At 41.5% G+C, this 16,891-nt stretch overlaps 1 protein-coding gene across 1 annotated transcript; it reads right to left on the bottom strand.

The window, feature by feature from the left end:
- Positions 1-45: 45 nt before the first annotated feature.
- Positions 46-13,876, bottom strand: aebp1a (AE binding protein 1a). Its single transcript, XM_062412216.1, has 20 exons — positions 13,270-13,876; positions 10,271-10,516; positions 10,054-10,113; positions 9,717-9,785; positions 9,080-9,139; positions 8,901-8,960; positions 7,291-7,368; positions 6,883-6,992; positions 6,663-6,802; positions 5,989-6,073; positions 5,759-5,903; positions 5,072-5,151; positions 4,842-4,965; positions 3,765-3,961; positions 3,386-3,559; positions 3,163-3,288; positions 2,818-3,064; positions 1,620-1,759; positions 1,158-1,257; positions 46-1,048 (listed from the first exon to the last, which is right to left on the bottom strand). Exons 1-20 carry the CDS (start codon positions 13,517-13,519, stop codon positions 468-470), a joined length of 3,072 nt encoding a protein of 1,023 aa, XP_062268200.1. The 5' UTR covers positions 13,520-13,876; the 3' UTR covers positions 46-467.
- Between the last annotated feature and the right edge of the window lie 3,015 nt (positions 13,877-16,891).

Here is a 16,891-nt window from a genome sequence, read left to right on the forward strand (position 1 = left end):
GTGATACAAATGACTCCAGTGAACCACAAAAGATGAACAGCAACATTTTAGAAAATATCTTTGTTTTATTAAAATGCATTCAGCAGTACACTAAATCAGTTTAACTGAGGCCAGCAATCACATCGTAAAGATACAGAAAGGTAAATTGTACATAGATTTGTGTAATACCAAGATTTGTATTGGAACATACTGTATTTACTTTTACTGAACAGACAACCAAATAAACTTGAGCCCTGTAGTCTCTGCTCAGCAGAGACGTGCTCTTCCAGATCAATTCTCTATAAATCTTTACAAAAAACAAATCTTCTGGACTTAAAAATCTGTTTCCTCTCCACTCAAATGTAAACCAAAGAGGTGAGATGTTTCTGATGACTATATTAATAAACAACCTGTGTGATGTGTATGTTTTAAGCTGTGATGTTGCAGCATCATTAAGTGGTTTTTAAGGTGTTCATACAGTGCAGTGATCAATCAATAGTGTATTCAAAGGGGTAGTCCTGTGTGGGCCCTGAATCAAATACGATGCTGTCGAACGGGTTCTCAGTCGACCAGCTCTCCAAAGGAAACCACGAGTCGTACCAGGAGGTTGTTCTCTCAGTTTCAGGTGGTTGAGTGGTGGTGGTGGTGGTGGTGGTGGTGGTAGTAGTCGTCGTGGTGGTAGTGGTAGTAGGATTCGTACCCTTACTGGCTCTTAATCTCTGCAGACGCAGCCTGCGTAGACGCATGATCCGCAGCCGCCTCAGTCGCTCTGCTTTCTGGGCGATGGCGTGCTCGTCAGTCTCTGTGGTGGTGCTGCTGACTCCCACGGTGCTGGCCGGGGTTGTTTTCACTACTGCTTTGGTGACCAGTCGTATGGGCCTCTTGCCGTTCAGCGCCATGATTTGTTTGATTCTGTCCCAGTTGGATCTTACCATGGTAAAGCTGCACGGAGTGGCCCCAGAGTCGTAGCCGACCATGCAGAGTCTGGTCTGAGGGGTGTAGCCGTCGGCTTTGGCGGTCACCTTGTACTCTCCAGGATTCAAGAGTCGCCAGTAATCTCCACCGACAGCTGAAATTAAATGTTGGGAAGGTCTCTTGTTAGGTTCGTATTTCCTTTAAAATGCAAATACTGAATCATGCATATTCAGCAGAACATCTTTCTCTTGTGGCCAGCATACCAGTTCTGACATCATGCCGTATTCCCTCCACAGTTATGGTGGCGTTAGGCAGTAGATTTCCTTCCACATCTCTCACGATTCCCTTTATTCCTCGATTTACCTGCACAAGAAAACAGTACATTACACCTCCAGTCCCAAGGAAGACTGCAAAAGTAACATTACATTGTGGAATAAGTTGAGCCAGATTAAACTTTTGTGCCAGGGGCATCACCCCGGTTACCATATGTGTCATTGAAATGAATGAGAGGTCGCGTATCTTCCTCCACTGCTCTTGTCTGTCTGGACAGAACCTTGTAGTAATCACAGAAAGGTTGTTTAGTTTAATTTTTCACAGAGCACAGGGGCCACCTGCTCTCGGATATCCTTCTATGACTAACATTAAATCTAATCTGACCACGGCAGCTTTGAGAAAAAAACGTCCACGTTTCTCAAGGTCATATTCATACTCTGGCCCAGTCTTACTTGTTCCATGAAGGACAGCAGAGCCTCGCGGTTGTTCTCCCACTCGAGAGGAAGTTCACTTGCATGGGGAAACTTGTCACAGCCCAAGAAGATGGAGAGCTCGAAGCAGTTGGTGTGCAGGTAGCTGAAGTCATTCATACCTGTGGGAGAAGTGAACGGAGCTTCATCAGGGCTTTTCAAAGAATTAAGTGACAATCACTTACACTGAAGAAATACCTAACTAGGTAGATCTTTCTTTTTTTTCCTGGTAGTGGGTTGCTGTGGCTTACAGTTAAGAGCGGGTGGTCCACTAAACAGAAAGTCAGAGGCTCGAGCCCCGGGTCCTGGTCCTTGGGAAAGACACTGAACACCAAATTGCCCCTGACGGCTGTGTCGACAGTGTGTGAATGATTGAGAAAGCTGCACATAGATACACTAAAGACTAGACAATGCTCATAAATACAGACCATTTATCATATTCATGAATGAGACTTCTGCCAACACCTTAATGAAATTGGGTCAAAACATTCAAAAACCTTAACAGCAATATTTCTAAACAATAGCCAGTTCTAGTTGTGTTCAGTTATTGGTGTACCAATAAACTAATCCCATTCACTTCTACTGGATTGGACTGGCTACAGAAGTGTTGGAAATGAGGCTGGACAATGAATCAAAAGACAGTCTGCATGGTTAACACTTGGATCCCTCAAAGATTGGATTCCATTGAGCCAATGTCCTGAATAATGACATTGTCTTGTCAAAGGTTTTCCCCAAACCTAGGAATTATTCTAGTTTAGTTCGGTCACATTCATACCACCTTACACAAATTGCCTAGTCTGTCCATGTCCATGTGGATCCTGTCTGTATGTGATGGCAGGCATGTGAACATGTCCATGTACACAGACGCCAAATGTACAGTAGTGTAAACAGAGCTACATGTATTTAGTACTTTATCTACCCCTTGCAGTATGAGTATCGAATGGTGCAAATTATGATAAAGTTGCCATCCGCAGTGTTGTTATTTTCCTGAGGCACCCTAACAGGTCAGTTTCGGCCATGGATAACAAGAGAAAGCAGGTCAGGTCATATACACGAAGTGACAATGATTGCAGAGGGGGCAGGGTCCTCATGTCCTCTGTATCTTGCCTCCACTGTTCTGCTCTTGTCTTTTGATACGCGTTTACTGTTTTCCTCTGATGCCCTTTATGTCAACACTTACTGCCCACCACCGGCTTCCAGTTGGCTCGGTTGGTGATGCCCTGTCCCCCGGTGACATCATCACCATGACAGGAGCCTCGGTAGGTCTCGGTCATGGTCAGATGGCTGTGGGCGTACGACATGGCCAACCATCGAAACATGGCGTCATCCGGCGTCTCTCTCAGAGCTCCCTCATTCTGCCGCTGAATACGTGCCCACGTGTCTTCATTCATTTCACCATTAGTCCTCCAACGTCTGCTGTCGGTCGACTAAATGAAACCGTAGGGAATATAGGATTATTATATGGGTGCACTTCTTCATAGGTTTAGATTTAAAGATAATTGTTCTAATAGTCTGATGGCCTTACAGCAACTGGGGGGCGCTGCATGTCAAAAGGGTACGCGACCAGTTTTTCTCCTCCTTGCAAATTAGCTCCCAGCACAAATGGGTTACGCTCCATCCAGGTGATGATGGCTTTTGTCTCGACAGCAAACTGTGAAGGCAAGAAATAGAGAAATGATTGAATATTAATATGCTCTTCGGAAGTAAAATGTAATAATTTGGCTCTTGTTGACATTAAACTAACTCACAGAGCCATTGAGGACGTTTTCCACAAGGGGAATGTGATGATTGGGCACTATACGCGGGACCCAGCCTCTGTCCTCAGCACCCCACAAGATGCTGTTGAGGTCCGGGAAGTTCTGGAAAATGTCGTAACCTTCTTCAGTCCAGTGGCCCAGTGCCCAGTTCCCCATCTCTGAGCCCTGATTGGACAGAAACAGGGTTAGGTCTCGGAGAACATTTTACACGTAGTGGTTTGGTGTTATAATGAACAACTTGAAAGAAAGATATAAAAAATGGTGACACTCCAAACATGAACTAATCTCCTGCTTCTCATGCCAAATAGTTTGAAAGTGTTTTCCTCTGCCATTATTTTTATAATGGCTACTATCACCAGGCTCATCGTACCATCTCGTAAGCCAGCTCGTATGCATCAGGGTTTAGAGAGGGCACCAGGTGTATTCTAACTCCGTCCACTAGGCGACGCACTCTGGGGTTGTCATCATTGTACTCTTTGCACAGAAACTGCATCAGCAGGAGCAGGAGCTCTCGGCCCAGCGCCTCGTTACCATGGAGACCAGCTGTGTACCGAAACTCCGGTTCACCTGTTGAAAATACAACAGAACAATAGTCAGCACCAAGATGGATGACTTTGTTTGAGAAAAATCTATTTTTTGGACAAAAATTAAAGGGCCACTCATTGACTCATAACAAGGATGAAGAGTTTTTTTTTATGTTTCCTGTGACTTGTTTGTGAGGATCATGTCAGCGCTGCCTACATTGTAACAATTCAACAGGAAAGTTTTGAGTTTGAATGAAGTCTATCAGATAGAAGCTTTGAGAGAAAGACCATTGAGTCGACAGTGGAAAATGTACAATAGTTAAGAGTTACTTAGCACAGATTTAAAAAAGACACCAACAAATTATGAATAATATCATACAGTGAAGGGGGAGGAAGAAAACCCAGTGAAGAATCTACCCATATTTTGTTAAAATAAATAACAAAAATATATCAAATGAAGTTAATGCTTAAAAATTATATTATTAATTATTAATTATAGCCTTAAAAAAAACGAGAACAGCAACACTTTGAGATTGGAGTTTTTGGAGCTTAACTAATGACTAACTGCTTCAATTTTGATATTAGTTTCTATTGAGCTGAGCAGATGAAATATGTACATCCAACGTGTTACAACTGAGGTGTGAATGTGTTTGTTTTCTAAAGATCAAAATAGTGAAGTAAATCAGGTTTGTGAAAACTATGCAGCTATTACTTCACAGCTCTGCAGCGCTCTTAGCTTGTTTTAATCAGGCATCAATATGGAGAAATGTTTGCACACACAAGTAATTCGATTATATTCTACTTAATAGTCCTATTTTACTCCAAAATACAACAATGTGTTTGTGTTAAGCTTGTCATTTGCTCTAGTTTTGTATCTGATTGAGTAACATTGACCTGGGTGAGTAACAGTGCACATTAACTACCTGTCTCGTGCTCCCCTGGGTTGTCAGATATCTCCATGGCGTACATCTTCAGGCCCTGAGAGCTTTTACCAATGTTATAGATCCTGGTGATGTTGGGACACTCTTCGTTTATCACCTTCATCATCTGGAGGAGAGAGACAGGGGGAGAAACCACATCTGTAACCCTGCTGTTTGAAGAGTTATCAGGTTGCATTCACGTGTTCTTATTTATCAGACTGAAACCAACAGACCTGTCTCATATCCTTGTAGTTGTGGTGTCTGTAGTCCAGTTCGTCTGATGAGTTCACTTCATTCTCACTGAGATAACTGCCTGAAACAAACAACACGCTTAGAGCGGACTAGTCTTCCCATTGCTGAGACACTGTTAGCTTCAAAATATTTGCGCTGTAAAGTTACTAGTTAGGGGAGACAATAAAAACGCTTAGTAGTTATACCATGATGCGTTTATGAAATACAGTTTTAGCGAGGTTCCGGTTGTGAAACAGACTTTATTACTGGTCTTTGGCAAAATCAGCTCTAAGTTTGGCGAAAGTAGTGTGGGTGAAATATCATTTACAAGAACTAAAATAAATGCACGTCAGATATCATAACACCTTAGGGGGAATTGATGACAGAGAGAGTAATTTTAATTCTTAAATGTTTATGAATGAAGAAAAAATTGGGCTCCAGCAGAAGGGGCGCTTTTCTCATCCAGGGCCAAAGGGCAGGTGCTTGAGCACCCCTAGGGGTCTATCTGTGCACGTGCCTGATTGGCATAGTGGTGAGTAGATTATAATTGAATCACAATTTTTGGGTGAACTTTACCTTTAAGAGAAGAAAAGAACTCTTCTTTATTATTGAGAATCTTAACATCATGATTTTCTCCCAGGAAGAGATTTGCTCAGGTGTGCTGCGATGCTGTTCTGTGTGATACGTACTGGCTAATTGACAGGCCAGGACCTCAGCTCTGAGACACAGGCTGCCGTTCCAGCTCTGAGGCAGGATGCGGATGTAACGGGCCACCATGGGTGTATAAAACTGGCTCATCACCGGTGTGTCCTTGTCCACATTTCCATAGAACAGCTGCGGGAGAGGATCACAGAGGGGAGACAGTGTGTGGCTGCTATCATTCAAACACTTGCTACTGTGTTGTTTATTTTCCACTCACCCATTCAGCATAGCCATCATGAAGTACAGTCCAGTCACGACTGTCGTTACTGAAGGCCACGTAGTAGGAGGACACAAAATCCTCACTAGGAAGTAAATTAGAGAAATCAAAATTAGTTTATTGACCTCTATGGAGACTCTTTCTACCAGGAACATTTTAAAATGGATTATAATGCTACAATGACAAACATGTAAAAAATACCCATGTTAATATTTTCAAAGCTGCATTAATCAACATTTCCATATCAACATTGGATCAAAAACTGTTTGAAGCAGCAAAAGAGCCTGATACTTCCCCCAGGAGGTGGTGGAGACCAAAAGTTGTGCTCTGACAGGGTGAATGTTAACCACTGTAAATGCATGTGATGTAAATGATGTTTGTCAATAAATGTACCACATGAACTTTCATATTTAGTAAAAATTGTCGTATGATTTTAATTCGCAATATTAGTTATTTCTTTGACAGCATGGATTTTCACACTTTTTTGTAGATACAACCTCATTGAAGCTGTACTAATGCTTCCTACATGTCACATCAGAGTTATTTTATTGAGTTTATTGAGCTAAATGAAATGTAATGTAATGTAATCAGAGAAGATACTGATTACTTTTACCCAGATTTTGGCATGACTAAAAACTAAGATGATGTGGAGATGGAGTTATAGAAGGACTCACTGTTGCTCTGAGTTTCTTCCCTGAGTGATGACCCCAGTGAACTCCACCTCTCGGCGGGCATCGACCTCCAACCAATGGTTGCGCTCCTCTGGCTCCGCGCACCATGCACCGCCGTATAGATCGTCCTCATTATCGGACCCCTGTAGGGGACCACAGGCCTAAGCTTCAAGCCAAACTCAGCAAAGTGCCGGATCATCACGAGTTGTAATGTACGGAATACCTGCATGTTGAGTCGTCCCCTCTGAGCCGTGAAGCCATGGTGAGACTGAGAGGAGGCCAGCAGCTGGTCGTCTTCCACCCGGTGAGACTCCACACCCAGAGGGGGACACTCTGAGAGGACAAGGAAAACACACAGACAACCATTAACAGGATCTGTTTGACAAATGATCAAGAATGACTTTATTGTAAAACACTCTGTCAACAACTTTCTTTAGATGCTGTAAAACATGTCCTAAAAGACAAAGTAGTGTTAATAATGATTAACAGATGAAGACGCTTGTGTTTTTGACAGGGAGGCAAATGTACCCAACCTGACACTAATGCAATCCCTGTCAATCTGTGCACGTCTTCTGTATTTAATGTTAGGGTTTAAAAAGTCAGAGACAAGTAAACAATCATCTTATCTTACTCTTTGGTTCAGTGGGCACTGAAATCTGCTTCAGCCTCTCCTCTTCCTCCTCCTCCCACGTCTTCCTCAGTCGCTCAGCTTTAGCGTGTAATGGAAAAACAATATGTGTAAATATGTGTTTTCACATGGACCTCGCTCTCCAGCCAACCACCAGCACCACACAAAATATTTCCATATGTGCTCGTACAGTGCTCCTTCTTTTGCACTCATGCATTCCTCAAGCGTTTCCTTTCTACAATATGGGTCAGCGCAGTCTGTCTGAGTTCATATTTTCAAGTCAGTCATACAGAAAACCGTTGTAGCATTTGAAACTACCTGAATATAAGGAGACCAGAATGTTGCATACAACTCACAGGCTCCGTTATCAAATAGATACCGTCTGTAAGTTCCCTCCCTGCTTTCTCTGATGAACCAGCTGTTAACAGAGCTTTATATAACAACTCACATCAACACACTGAGCAGAGCAGCTGTTAGAAATCCTGTCTTCCTCCTTCAGCCTCTATGACAAACCGCTGAAGAATTAGGAATAATGACGAAGGGTCTGGTGTTATTCTGCATTTTCGTTATTGTAAACAAATCCCACAAAAGGACTAAAATGTACAATGTGGCAATCCATCTCTCATACTTTCCCTGTCTGTGGCTTTCAGCTTTCAGTTGGTCTCAATTTTAAATTCTGACCGGCCCCTAGCTGAAAATCACCAGAGAAATACATCCTTTGGAGTTGATGATTCATGTCAATCCAATAAATATTTGCTGTGACATTTAACTCTGGACCAATGTGGCTGAGTGACAAATGAACATTTTCACTCACTGAGCCATTAGACAAGCGTCGCTAAAAACGGTACGTTCCTTGTGAACTGGGAAGTTGGAATTCCCAAGTTCCCAGTCAGACTTTTTAACTGGAATGCCCCGTGAGGCCAGATTGAATAAGAAGAACCCAACCAATTCTGTTAGTGAGAGCAAGATACTGAGAATCCAGCTCACATGGTACGAATGGAGCAATCACTTGTCACTGATTCTTTGGTGAGATTTAGGCCCCGAAAAAAATTGGCGGTTTTGCTGAAAGCCGATGAGATTGCTCCTGCGACTGAACTGTGTATCTTCTATATATGGTATGAATAACATTGTGATCTAATGTTTTCTTAACACAACACATTAGGTTGTTTGACATGTTTTTCCCCCAGAACAGAGCATCAAGACCGGTGGGAAGCTGTACCGTTTACTTATTGTCCGACTATTATTTGTGCACAGGTTTTAATGGTGTTTCTAGTGTAATAGGTTGTTGACAACTGGTATTCTACTACCAATAACTACTTCCCCCACCCTGTGTAATAAATTAAAGTGTTGACTTGATGTATTCAAATGACAGCTCCGATCATTGAACGCAGTAAAAGGCTCAGAAGTTTCCTAAAACATCTGGTCTATCTAACCCATGTGACCAGGACAAACAGTTACATTTGCTAGGGACTATCTCTTTTTTCGTTGGCTGATGAATACAGATTGAGTTCCCTGGTGTGTACGTTTGGCAGTGGGACAGTGTCTGAGCGATTGAGATTAACCAGTGGAGCTCATAGCTCTGATATTTCAAATAAATAAATAATTGAATAAACCTTTTTCTGCCTTTTCCTTCCGAACTCTCTCCTCTTCTTCTTCTTGTTTCTTGGCAGCCACTGTGGAGGGAGATCCAGACACAGAAAACCACTCCTGTCAATAATGGAGACCTTCAGTGTGCATATGCAATATTTAAATCTAATTTTGAATAACAAAGAAATCCCCGGGCTACACGTACAGTCAGCATAATCATATTCTTCATACCAGGGGCCGACAAATGGAACGGTGGTGGTTTCCTCTGCAACAGAAGCAAACAGATAATTACTGTAAACTGTTACACATTGAAATAAACAGAGAAAAGTGAGTAGACAGTAACAATTGTTTCCCTCTTATCTGAAAAATATGTACTATTTTAAGAATTTAATCATCTTTATTATATCGCAGAACCTGGATTAATGTACAATGAGTTTTCATGATAAATAAAAAAGAATACCACTGCAGTTGAGGTCTAAATATTGAAGAATTAGAAAGAGGGGTTATGTAATGACATATATTCCACATATAAGGAAATTGGTTTGGTAACCCCACCTGATTTAAAGATACCGGTCTGAGCAAAAATAAAACTCAATATTAAAGAGAGAGTAGTTTTGAAATTGATTTATAATAAACCTGATCCTGTAAACCCAATAGATGTATTGAATACTATTGCATGAGTCATACATATCATATAACCCTTAGAATTTAAAATAATCGGAAGTAGGCTAAATTATATATGCAGTCTATCAGGCCTCTTATAATATATATTGTATATCAAACAGTTATAACCCCCAAAATAGACACATTGTCACAAGTCAACTTTGAACAACAAGGACTACCTGGTATGTACATGATGACCTCAGTAGTTGTGGTTAGTTTCTTGTCAGGGTATCTACCAGGCACCAGATCTGCAAAAAGCATGGTATGAATCAAACAGTAAAGATACGCCACATCAGCACAGAAATTCATTGTCATTATCTGCAGGAAAAGGCATGAAAAGCTCAAATATATTCTTCAATACATTTTAATCTTTACCTATCTGTAACTCCACATCTGTTTAGAAATACATATTAGTCTAGAGTAGGAATTTGTTTGATAAATAGACAAGTTTTTTTTCTAGCATTTTTGACAACAAGCAGGCCCACAGCCCAGTTCAGTGACTCATGAAAGTCTTACCCAGGCCTGGCTCAACAGGCTCTTCCCATCCAGGCCCCTCTGGGGTCACAGGTCGAAGCACTGTGAGGATAAAGTGACAGAGTGGAGTTCCTCCGTTTTACTCAAGTCATCAGCACTATTCTTGTCGACAGTACGCTTTGTAAGTACCATGCATTTTCATCAGTATCAAGGAAAATTCTTCTTGCTTGCTAGAACGATGAATCTCAAGTTTACATACATGTGTCCCAGCCCAATGCAATCAGCAGTTTCTCTTCTTCCTCCTCGATAGAAGGAGGCTGGATGTTTGGTGTCTCTGTGGTTGTTGTCTTCGCTTGCTTGGTGGGTTTGGGCGCCTTTGGCTTCTTTGTGGGTTTCGGTTGTTTTGGTTTCTTGGTGGGTTTTGGGGCCTTTGGCTTTTTGGTGGGCTTGGGAGCTTTCTGCCTCTTTGCTTTGGCTTCCTTCTCTGCAGCTTTCCTTGCTTTGGCTTCAGAGAGATGGGTTAAAAGGAAAACATGTTCAGTTATTTGAACCAGTATACTGTGTGTGTGCATGCATGAAACAGAGAATGGCACGTAAAGCAGTTGTGCAAGCATTTTCTCAAAATTTTATTGCATAGGGTTATGTGATCTTTTATTGCCAAGTGTTTCTCTGCAGGCCGTCTTTATTGCCTGTTTATCTTGTTAGTCAGAACAGATGTATTTACGACAAACACCGTGCCAGTTAAAACTGAGACGGACAGACACGGCTGTTGCACATAAAGTCAGCAGGACCTGGTCATCCAGGAGAATTCAGCCAACTGGTCTGAGACCAAGCAAGAAAGCAGTCAGACTGAAGAACTTTGACAAGGACCAATAAGAAACTTCTTCTGAACCACTGGAAGTATATTCTTTATCTTCTGCAATGTTTTCTATGTTATATACTGTACATAGATATATGAATAGAGCATCTGCAAGCTATTATTTTAAATATCTCGATCTGGCTGGTCTAACTGCTGGGCACTCATCAGTCAGAGTGATGCATGTGCATATGCAAGTTATCAACAAATGGTAAATTATCTTATTGACCCCTCAAAGTGTCTTTCACACATTCATACATATACCAGGCTTCTTCTGTCATACACACCATTCACATACTGTCAATATCACAAAAAGTAAAGCATGTCCAAGTCACACTTCTTGCCAATATAACTAAACAACCGAACAACAAACTGAATGAACTAATTAATACATGTTCAATTGACTCAAAGTGTACGAAAAGCCAAAGGTATTCAAACCCAGCCTTTAGTTTGAAAGATATGAAGGTCACAGACAAACAAAGTGGGCGGATGGGGCAGTAAACTGTTTCCTGACATGCAGCTATGCTGAGGTTTTGCATTACACCCTCTCAAGAAACCACTTATAAACCTTACAATGTGAAATAGGTGGTTTCACATTGAGCTTTCTAGAAAATGACATGGAGGAGATGTCCGGAGGGTTTTTGATCGTCCCACATTATACCACCACTCCAAAGCAGAAACAGTGGGCTGCTTGTTTTCTTCTACTGAACATATTTCCCTAATGTTCAACTGGTGCGTAAACACAACAGTCTGCCACAGCCCATCCATTACTCCCCCAGGGTGCACTGCACGCACACTTTTTATCGGTGTCAGTCAACCTTTCTTGGTATTTTGATTTTGCATTACACAACATGGAAGAGTGAAGGGGGGCTCTTGCATTTGTAACATCCCTGACAGCAGATAGGTTTCTTGCCAAATAATGTGTAATGGTAACTTGCAGTCATAGCAGGACGAAGTCTGGCCCCCTCAAATGTCCTAAACTGTTCAGGCTCACAACATGTTCAGATCATGTTCATATAAATCATGGACATTTGTTAGGTAACTTTGACACAATAAACTAAGTTGTACTGCATTATTATGTGATATTGTGGCCCTCTCTTGAAGCCAGCCCTCAAGTTTGTTTGTTTGTATTGTGCTAACATGATTTATTGTAAGATTCATGTGTGAAGACAAAACACATGATTTCCACCACGCGTGTGGCTCTGGCTGCACATTTCTGTCCGAGCCCTGACGAACGTGTGAACGTGACCCGAGGTCATTGCAACTCATGTAAGCTTTCTGTTACCTTGTCACTCAGTCGTTGTTACTGTGGTCACAGTCTTTGTTGTTTCTTTTATCACAACAACTTCAAGTATGATTTTATGATTGTTACCATGACTTTTGCCTCTAGGCCCCCAGAAGGTTAATCGGGCCATGCACACAGTAAATCAATTTCAAAGGCCTTAACCAAAATACCAAAGTATGCAGAAGATAGCAGCATTCGTTCTATTGACAAGCTCTGAAAATTGCTTCTGAAAAAGACAGCAAATTACATCCACACTCTCAGCAGCCCCTGGGGTTCTCTTGGGCAAGGAGCAAGGGATTCTGCACTGTCAGCAAAGTTTTCCCTGGATAAACAAAGCTTGACAGGAATTACTAAATGTTTGGTGTCTTGGGTTAATTATGGCCTTTATGTATCTGGCTACATGGCTTGTGGTTTTGCTTCACGCAGCGGAAAGTTAACATTCAGAACATCAGGGCCATTGCCTCAATACTACTCAAAGTGGGCCTCCCGTAAATCCTGTCTGCTCACTTGTGGAAAATAGTAGTGGAAATATTTCCGCTCTTGCTCAGACTGTGTGTTTTTCACAGTTGTAGACATAATTGAGGCACAGACGCCACTCTGGCGGTAAATGTTCACTATCTGATCATTGGGCCATGCTACCAAAACCTGGAACAGTTTTGTCCACAACTTCCCAGCAGAGAGAGAAGGTCATGCAAGCAACAGTGTCTGCCAAGAAAGTTTTGGAATGAATCAGTTCTGCCCTGTCATCTCTGAATAACTCATCCTTTACTAAAAGAATTGGAGTATATGGAGATAAACATATTGTCTGAGGGGAGGTATTCTCTGGATTTGCACAGCAGGAGACAGTTGGAGAGAGTGGACCAGATAACATGAGGTTATTTTTCAGTGCAATCCAAATACTGACTTATCCTGTCTGTGTATTCTCTGTGTTTTGGCCGCAAACTGAGGCTCAAGCTCAGAGAGGAGAAGCCAGGAAAGGACAAAACAACAATCATGCACATACATGCCCACTAATTTATTAAACTCAATGACTGATCAGCATCATCTGAGGACTGGTGACATAGAGTCTGTGTTACTCACCATGGCAGTAAGAGAGTTTGCAGAGCTTCCTACTCACCTGCTTCAATTTCCTCAGGAGTTTTCTTCCTCTTTGGCTTTGTCTTCTCTGCTTCCACTGCTTCAGCAGGCTCGTCTGACATTAAAACATCTCCTTCCTCCTCCAGTCTCCTGTGTTTGACCAGTCCTTTACTTTCTCTCACCTGAACCCGGCCTCTGGAGAGTTGGCTCTCCTGTACCTCTTCTCCGGCACAGATCAGGACGCAGCACAGAGTCAAACTGCTCCAGATGAGCAGCACCTCCGCCCTCATCTCTCCAGAGAAAACACAAATGAAGAGGAAACAGAACAGGCGTGCTCCAGGAAGATCCCTGAATCTCAAACTAGCCGTACAAATAACTGTGGGCTCACAATAACCAACATCTGACCTGTAGACGCAGAGCTTGAGCTGCCTTGGGACTCACAACACATGAAAGGGAGAGAACAAAAGGATGAGCTTGAGGAGGTCTGCAGAGCTTCCTCCTGTCTGATAGAGGATCAGTGAGAAAATGTTGAGGGCTGGAAGTTTTAAAGCAGCGTCCTGGCCGTGCTTCAGCAGAGGAAATGGATTTTCAGCAGCAGCCGCAGCAGAGCTACACACCTCCCTGCCTCATCCTGCTCCCTCCTCCTCTCCCACACACTCCTCAGTCACATCTCTCCCTCCTGGCCCTTCACCCCCTTTTCCCCTCACCCAACTCTGAGCAGAGGGGAGGAGCATCTCCCACATGGGACATTCCTACATGGAAATGAGGAAAGGAAGAAAAGAAAATTTAAGGACTTTTTACTCTGGTTTGTAGGTGTTCACATGAGGAGTTGAGAGGGCTGTTCAAGTTCATGTGGATTCAGTTAGGATATGAGACACAACTTGGAAAGAGAGACGACTGAAAGTATATGGCTCAGCCTCCACATTTCTTCAGAACATCAAAAAAAATCAGGACATCTGCTTGTCTCTTTTACACTTTTATGGAAGATATAGACGGAAATACGTGAGAATTAGGTTGGTATAAATTTCTGCAATAATAAAGAGACAAGTGCTGCTATTCCTGCTGTGCAAATATTCAGCAGTGTTGCACTATGAAACACCTGCAACAAGAAAAGCTAACTTGATAATCAAATGACACACATACACACTATTGCTCTTAACTTAATACACTGACGTTTTGCATCTGAAGATATCACTGATGATGTTGGAAAACTGAATTTATACATTGTTGTCCACTTGAAGGCAGCAGAACTACCTGAAAACAACAATAACAATAAAAGATGGTGAAACCATAAAACCATTTGCTTAATTACACAATTGACACAGGAAGTGGAGCAGTGTTTGTATCCATCTCACATATTTAGGTCTCTCATTCACTTTCTTTAAGCTCAGGTTTTGGTCTCTACCAACTCATGAGGGAAACATTGTGCTGTTTAACTCTTAAGTGCTGCGCTTTATTCACCAGCTGGTCTCAAACCTAACCTACAAACATTATCCAGAGGAGCTGTACGTGTGAATGGATCAGCTGGACTGGACATTACTCAAACTTCTGCCATCGCCCTGGTCCAAACTCTGTGTAATGTCTGATTGAGCTGATGTGTGAACAGAGCAGGACATTGTCTCTTGCAGTGAGAAGACATGTTGACGCCATGTACTCTGCTAAACCAAATGGAATAATTCCAGTAGGTGAGAACATGTCTCACAAGGACAATCTGCAGTTGTGCACTAAATGTGTGGGAAGGTAAACTAACTGACCTAGTTCTCTGGACATTTTCACATGTTACAATGGCTTAACTGTGTCCATCTGTTGTTTGGGGCTGTGCAGGTTGTGTACAGTGGTTTATCACAGCTTTTCAATAAAAACAGCTGCTGCTGCTGGAAAAGATGTTAATAATTACAATGTTTAGAAAACACTAAACAAAGCAAATCAAATTCTGAGGAGCTGCATTTTTGACAGATGATTATTACTGGGTTGGTAACTATAGCTACTACCTTTTTACATTAAACATCATCGTTGATCACATATGGCAATGTCTCTTGACTGTTAACCTTTCATAAAGTGAAAATCAAGCATTGTGGCCAAATCTGGATTATGACTATCGACTTTAATTCCCACTGTGTTTTCTGGACTTTGACAGACATTCAATTATGAAAACATATATGAGATATGAACAATCTAATGGAAACAAGATGTGGATTGAATGGTTGTGGGTGATATAATAAGGAAAAGGCGTACCCACTGTAGAAGAAAGTGTTTTATTTAACATTTTTGTATTGAAGTGTGCATCTCAGTCAACAATGGGGTCATGCAGCATTACATCAGTCAGAAAACTGAAAGCAGATGTGAGGGTTTCAATACATATATACATATATGAGTGAACAAACTGAGTCTTGATGTAAAAGACAGCAGATTTTGTGTTCGAGTCTCAAAAAGATGCACACTTCAGTTTGGTAAAGCCAATAAAATATAACACAAATATAAAAGATCCAACACTAACATTGAAAGTGAGTCAAAAACAAATGAAAAAGAGTCTTGACAAGCTAGTTGCTCTGTGTGGCTGCACTTTGGTACAGTAGTGCTTTGGAAATATCATTGCTACAATGAGCGTCTGCAGCAAATGCTGTAACAATGCATGTAGACAAAGTTAGGATGTTAACTGACCTAAAGACCAACATTGACATTCAAAGAGGCGGCTGCCATAATAATATGTGTAACATAAATTGTTAAGAGCGAATAGTTTGTTTTTCCCAGACCATCAAATTAGAGAGGAGATCAGGACAGATTTTACAATGGATCTGTACATCAGCACTGTTATTCACAGTGATACCATTGTCAGGCCAGTTCATCTGTCTGGTCCGGTCTGAAACGTGTCACAGAGTGAGATGAATTTGCTTGGCTGTGTGTTTTTAAGGTTACAGAAAAGGAAGCATTGAACATTTTTGTAAGAGTCTTAATTCCTGTGGATAAGGGAAGCCAAATCTTAGTTGCATGTTTCATATCAGCCAGATAATTTTTGTTTTATTATGAACCATGGAAACAATATTCCTTTGTTTCGATTTGATTATGACTCATTTCCCTGCTCACGCTCACAGTTTTGGCTTTGTTTTTTTCAGAACTGTGTGTGTGTGTGTGAGTGTGTCCTCCATCTTGTCCAGTCATCTTCTTTTTCTTTTTTTTTTGTCTCCATCTGTTTCCAATAACTCACCGATGGAGGTGGCTTCAGATCAGTTTCTCTCTAACCAGCCTGTCAGGTGAAAATCTATTCATCAGACAAAACAGCATTTAATGTTGTCAATGTATATTTTCCCTGGTTTTTAAGTTTCTTCGTTTTTTATATCACAGTTTTTCAATGGTGTATTAAAAACTCATATTTCATTGATTTGTCTTGAGAGTTAAAACCCCCTGACATCTGAGGATAATAGCATATGCTAAATTGCATACAGATGTGCTCAGGAGCATGTTTGTGTGTGTGTGTGTGTGTGTGAGTGTGCATTGGTGGTTCTGCCCCCCCCCCCCCGAAAAAACCACACAGTATAAGTTACAACATATAAGTGGCAAAAATATATACAATCAGATATAGAAAAAAGTTAACAAGAGCAGAGATACAATAATATAAAATATTAAGAATAATTTATAGGTTTTTGATGGCAGGTCAGAGAAGT

Source organism: Platichthys flesus, chromosome 19 (genome assembly GCF_949316205.1).
Source record: "Platichthys flesus chromosome 19, fPlaFle2.1, whole genome shotgun sequence".
Lineage (NCBI taxonomy): Eukaryota > Metazoa > Chordata > Actinopteri > Pleuronectiformes > Pleuronectidae > Platichthys > Platichthys flesus.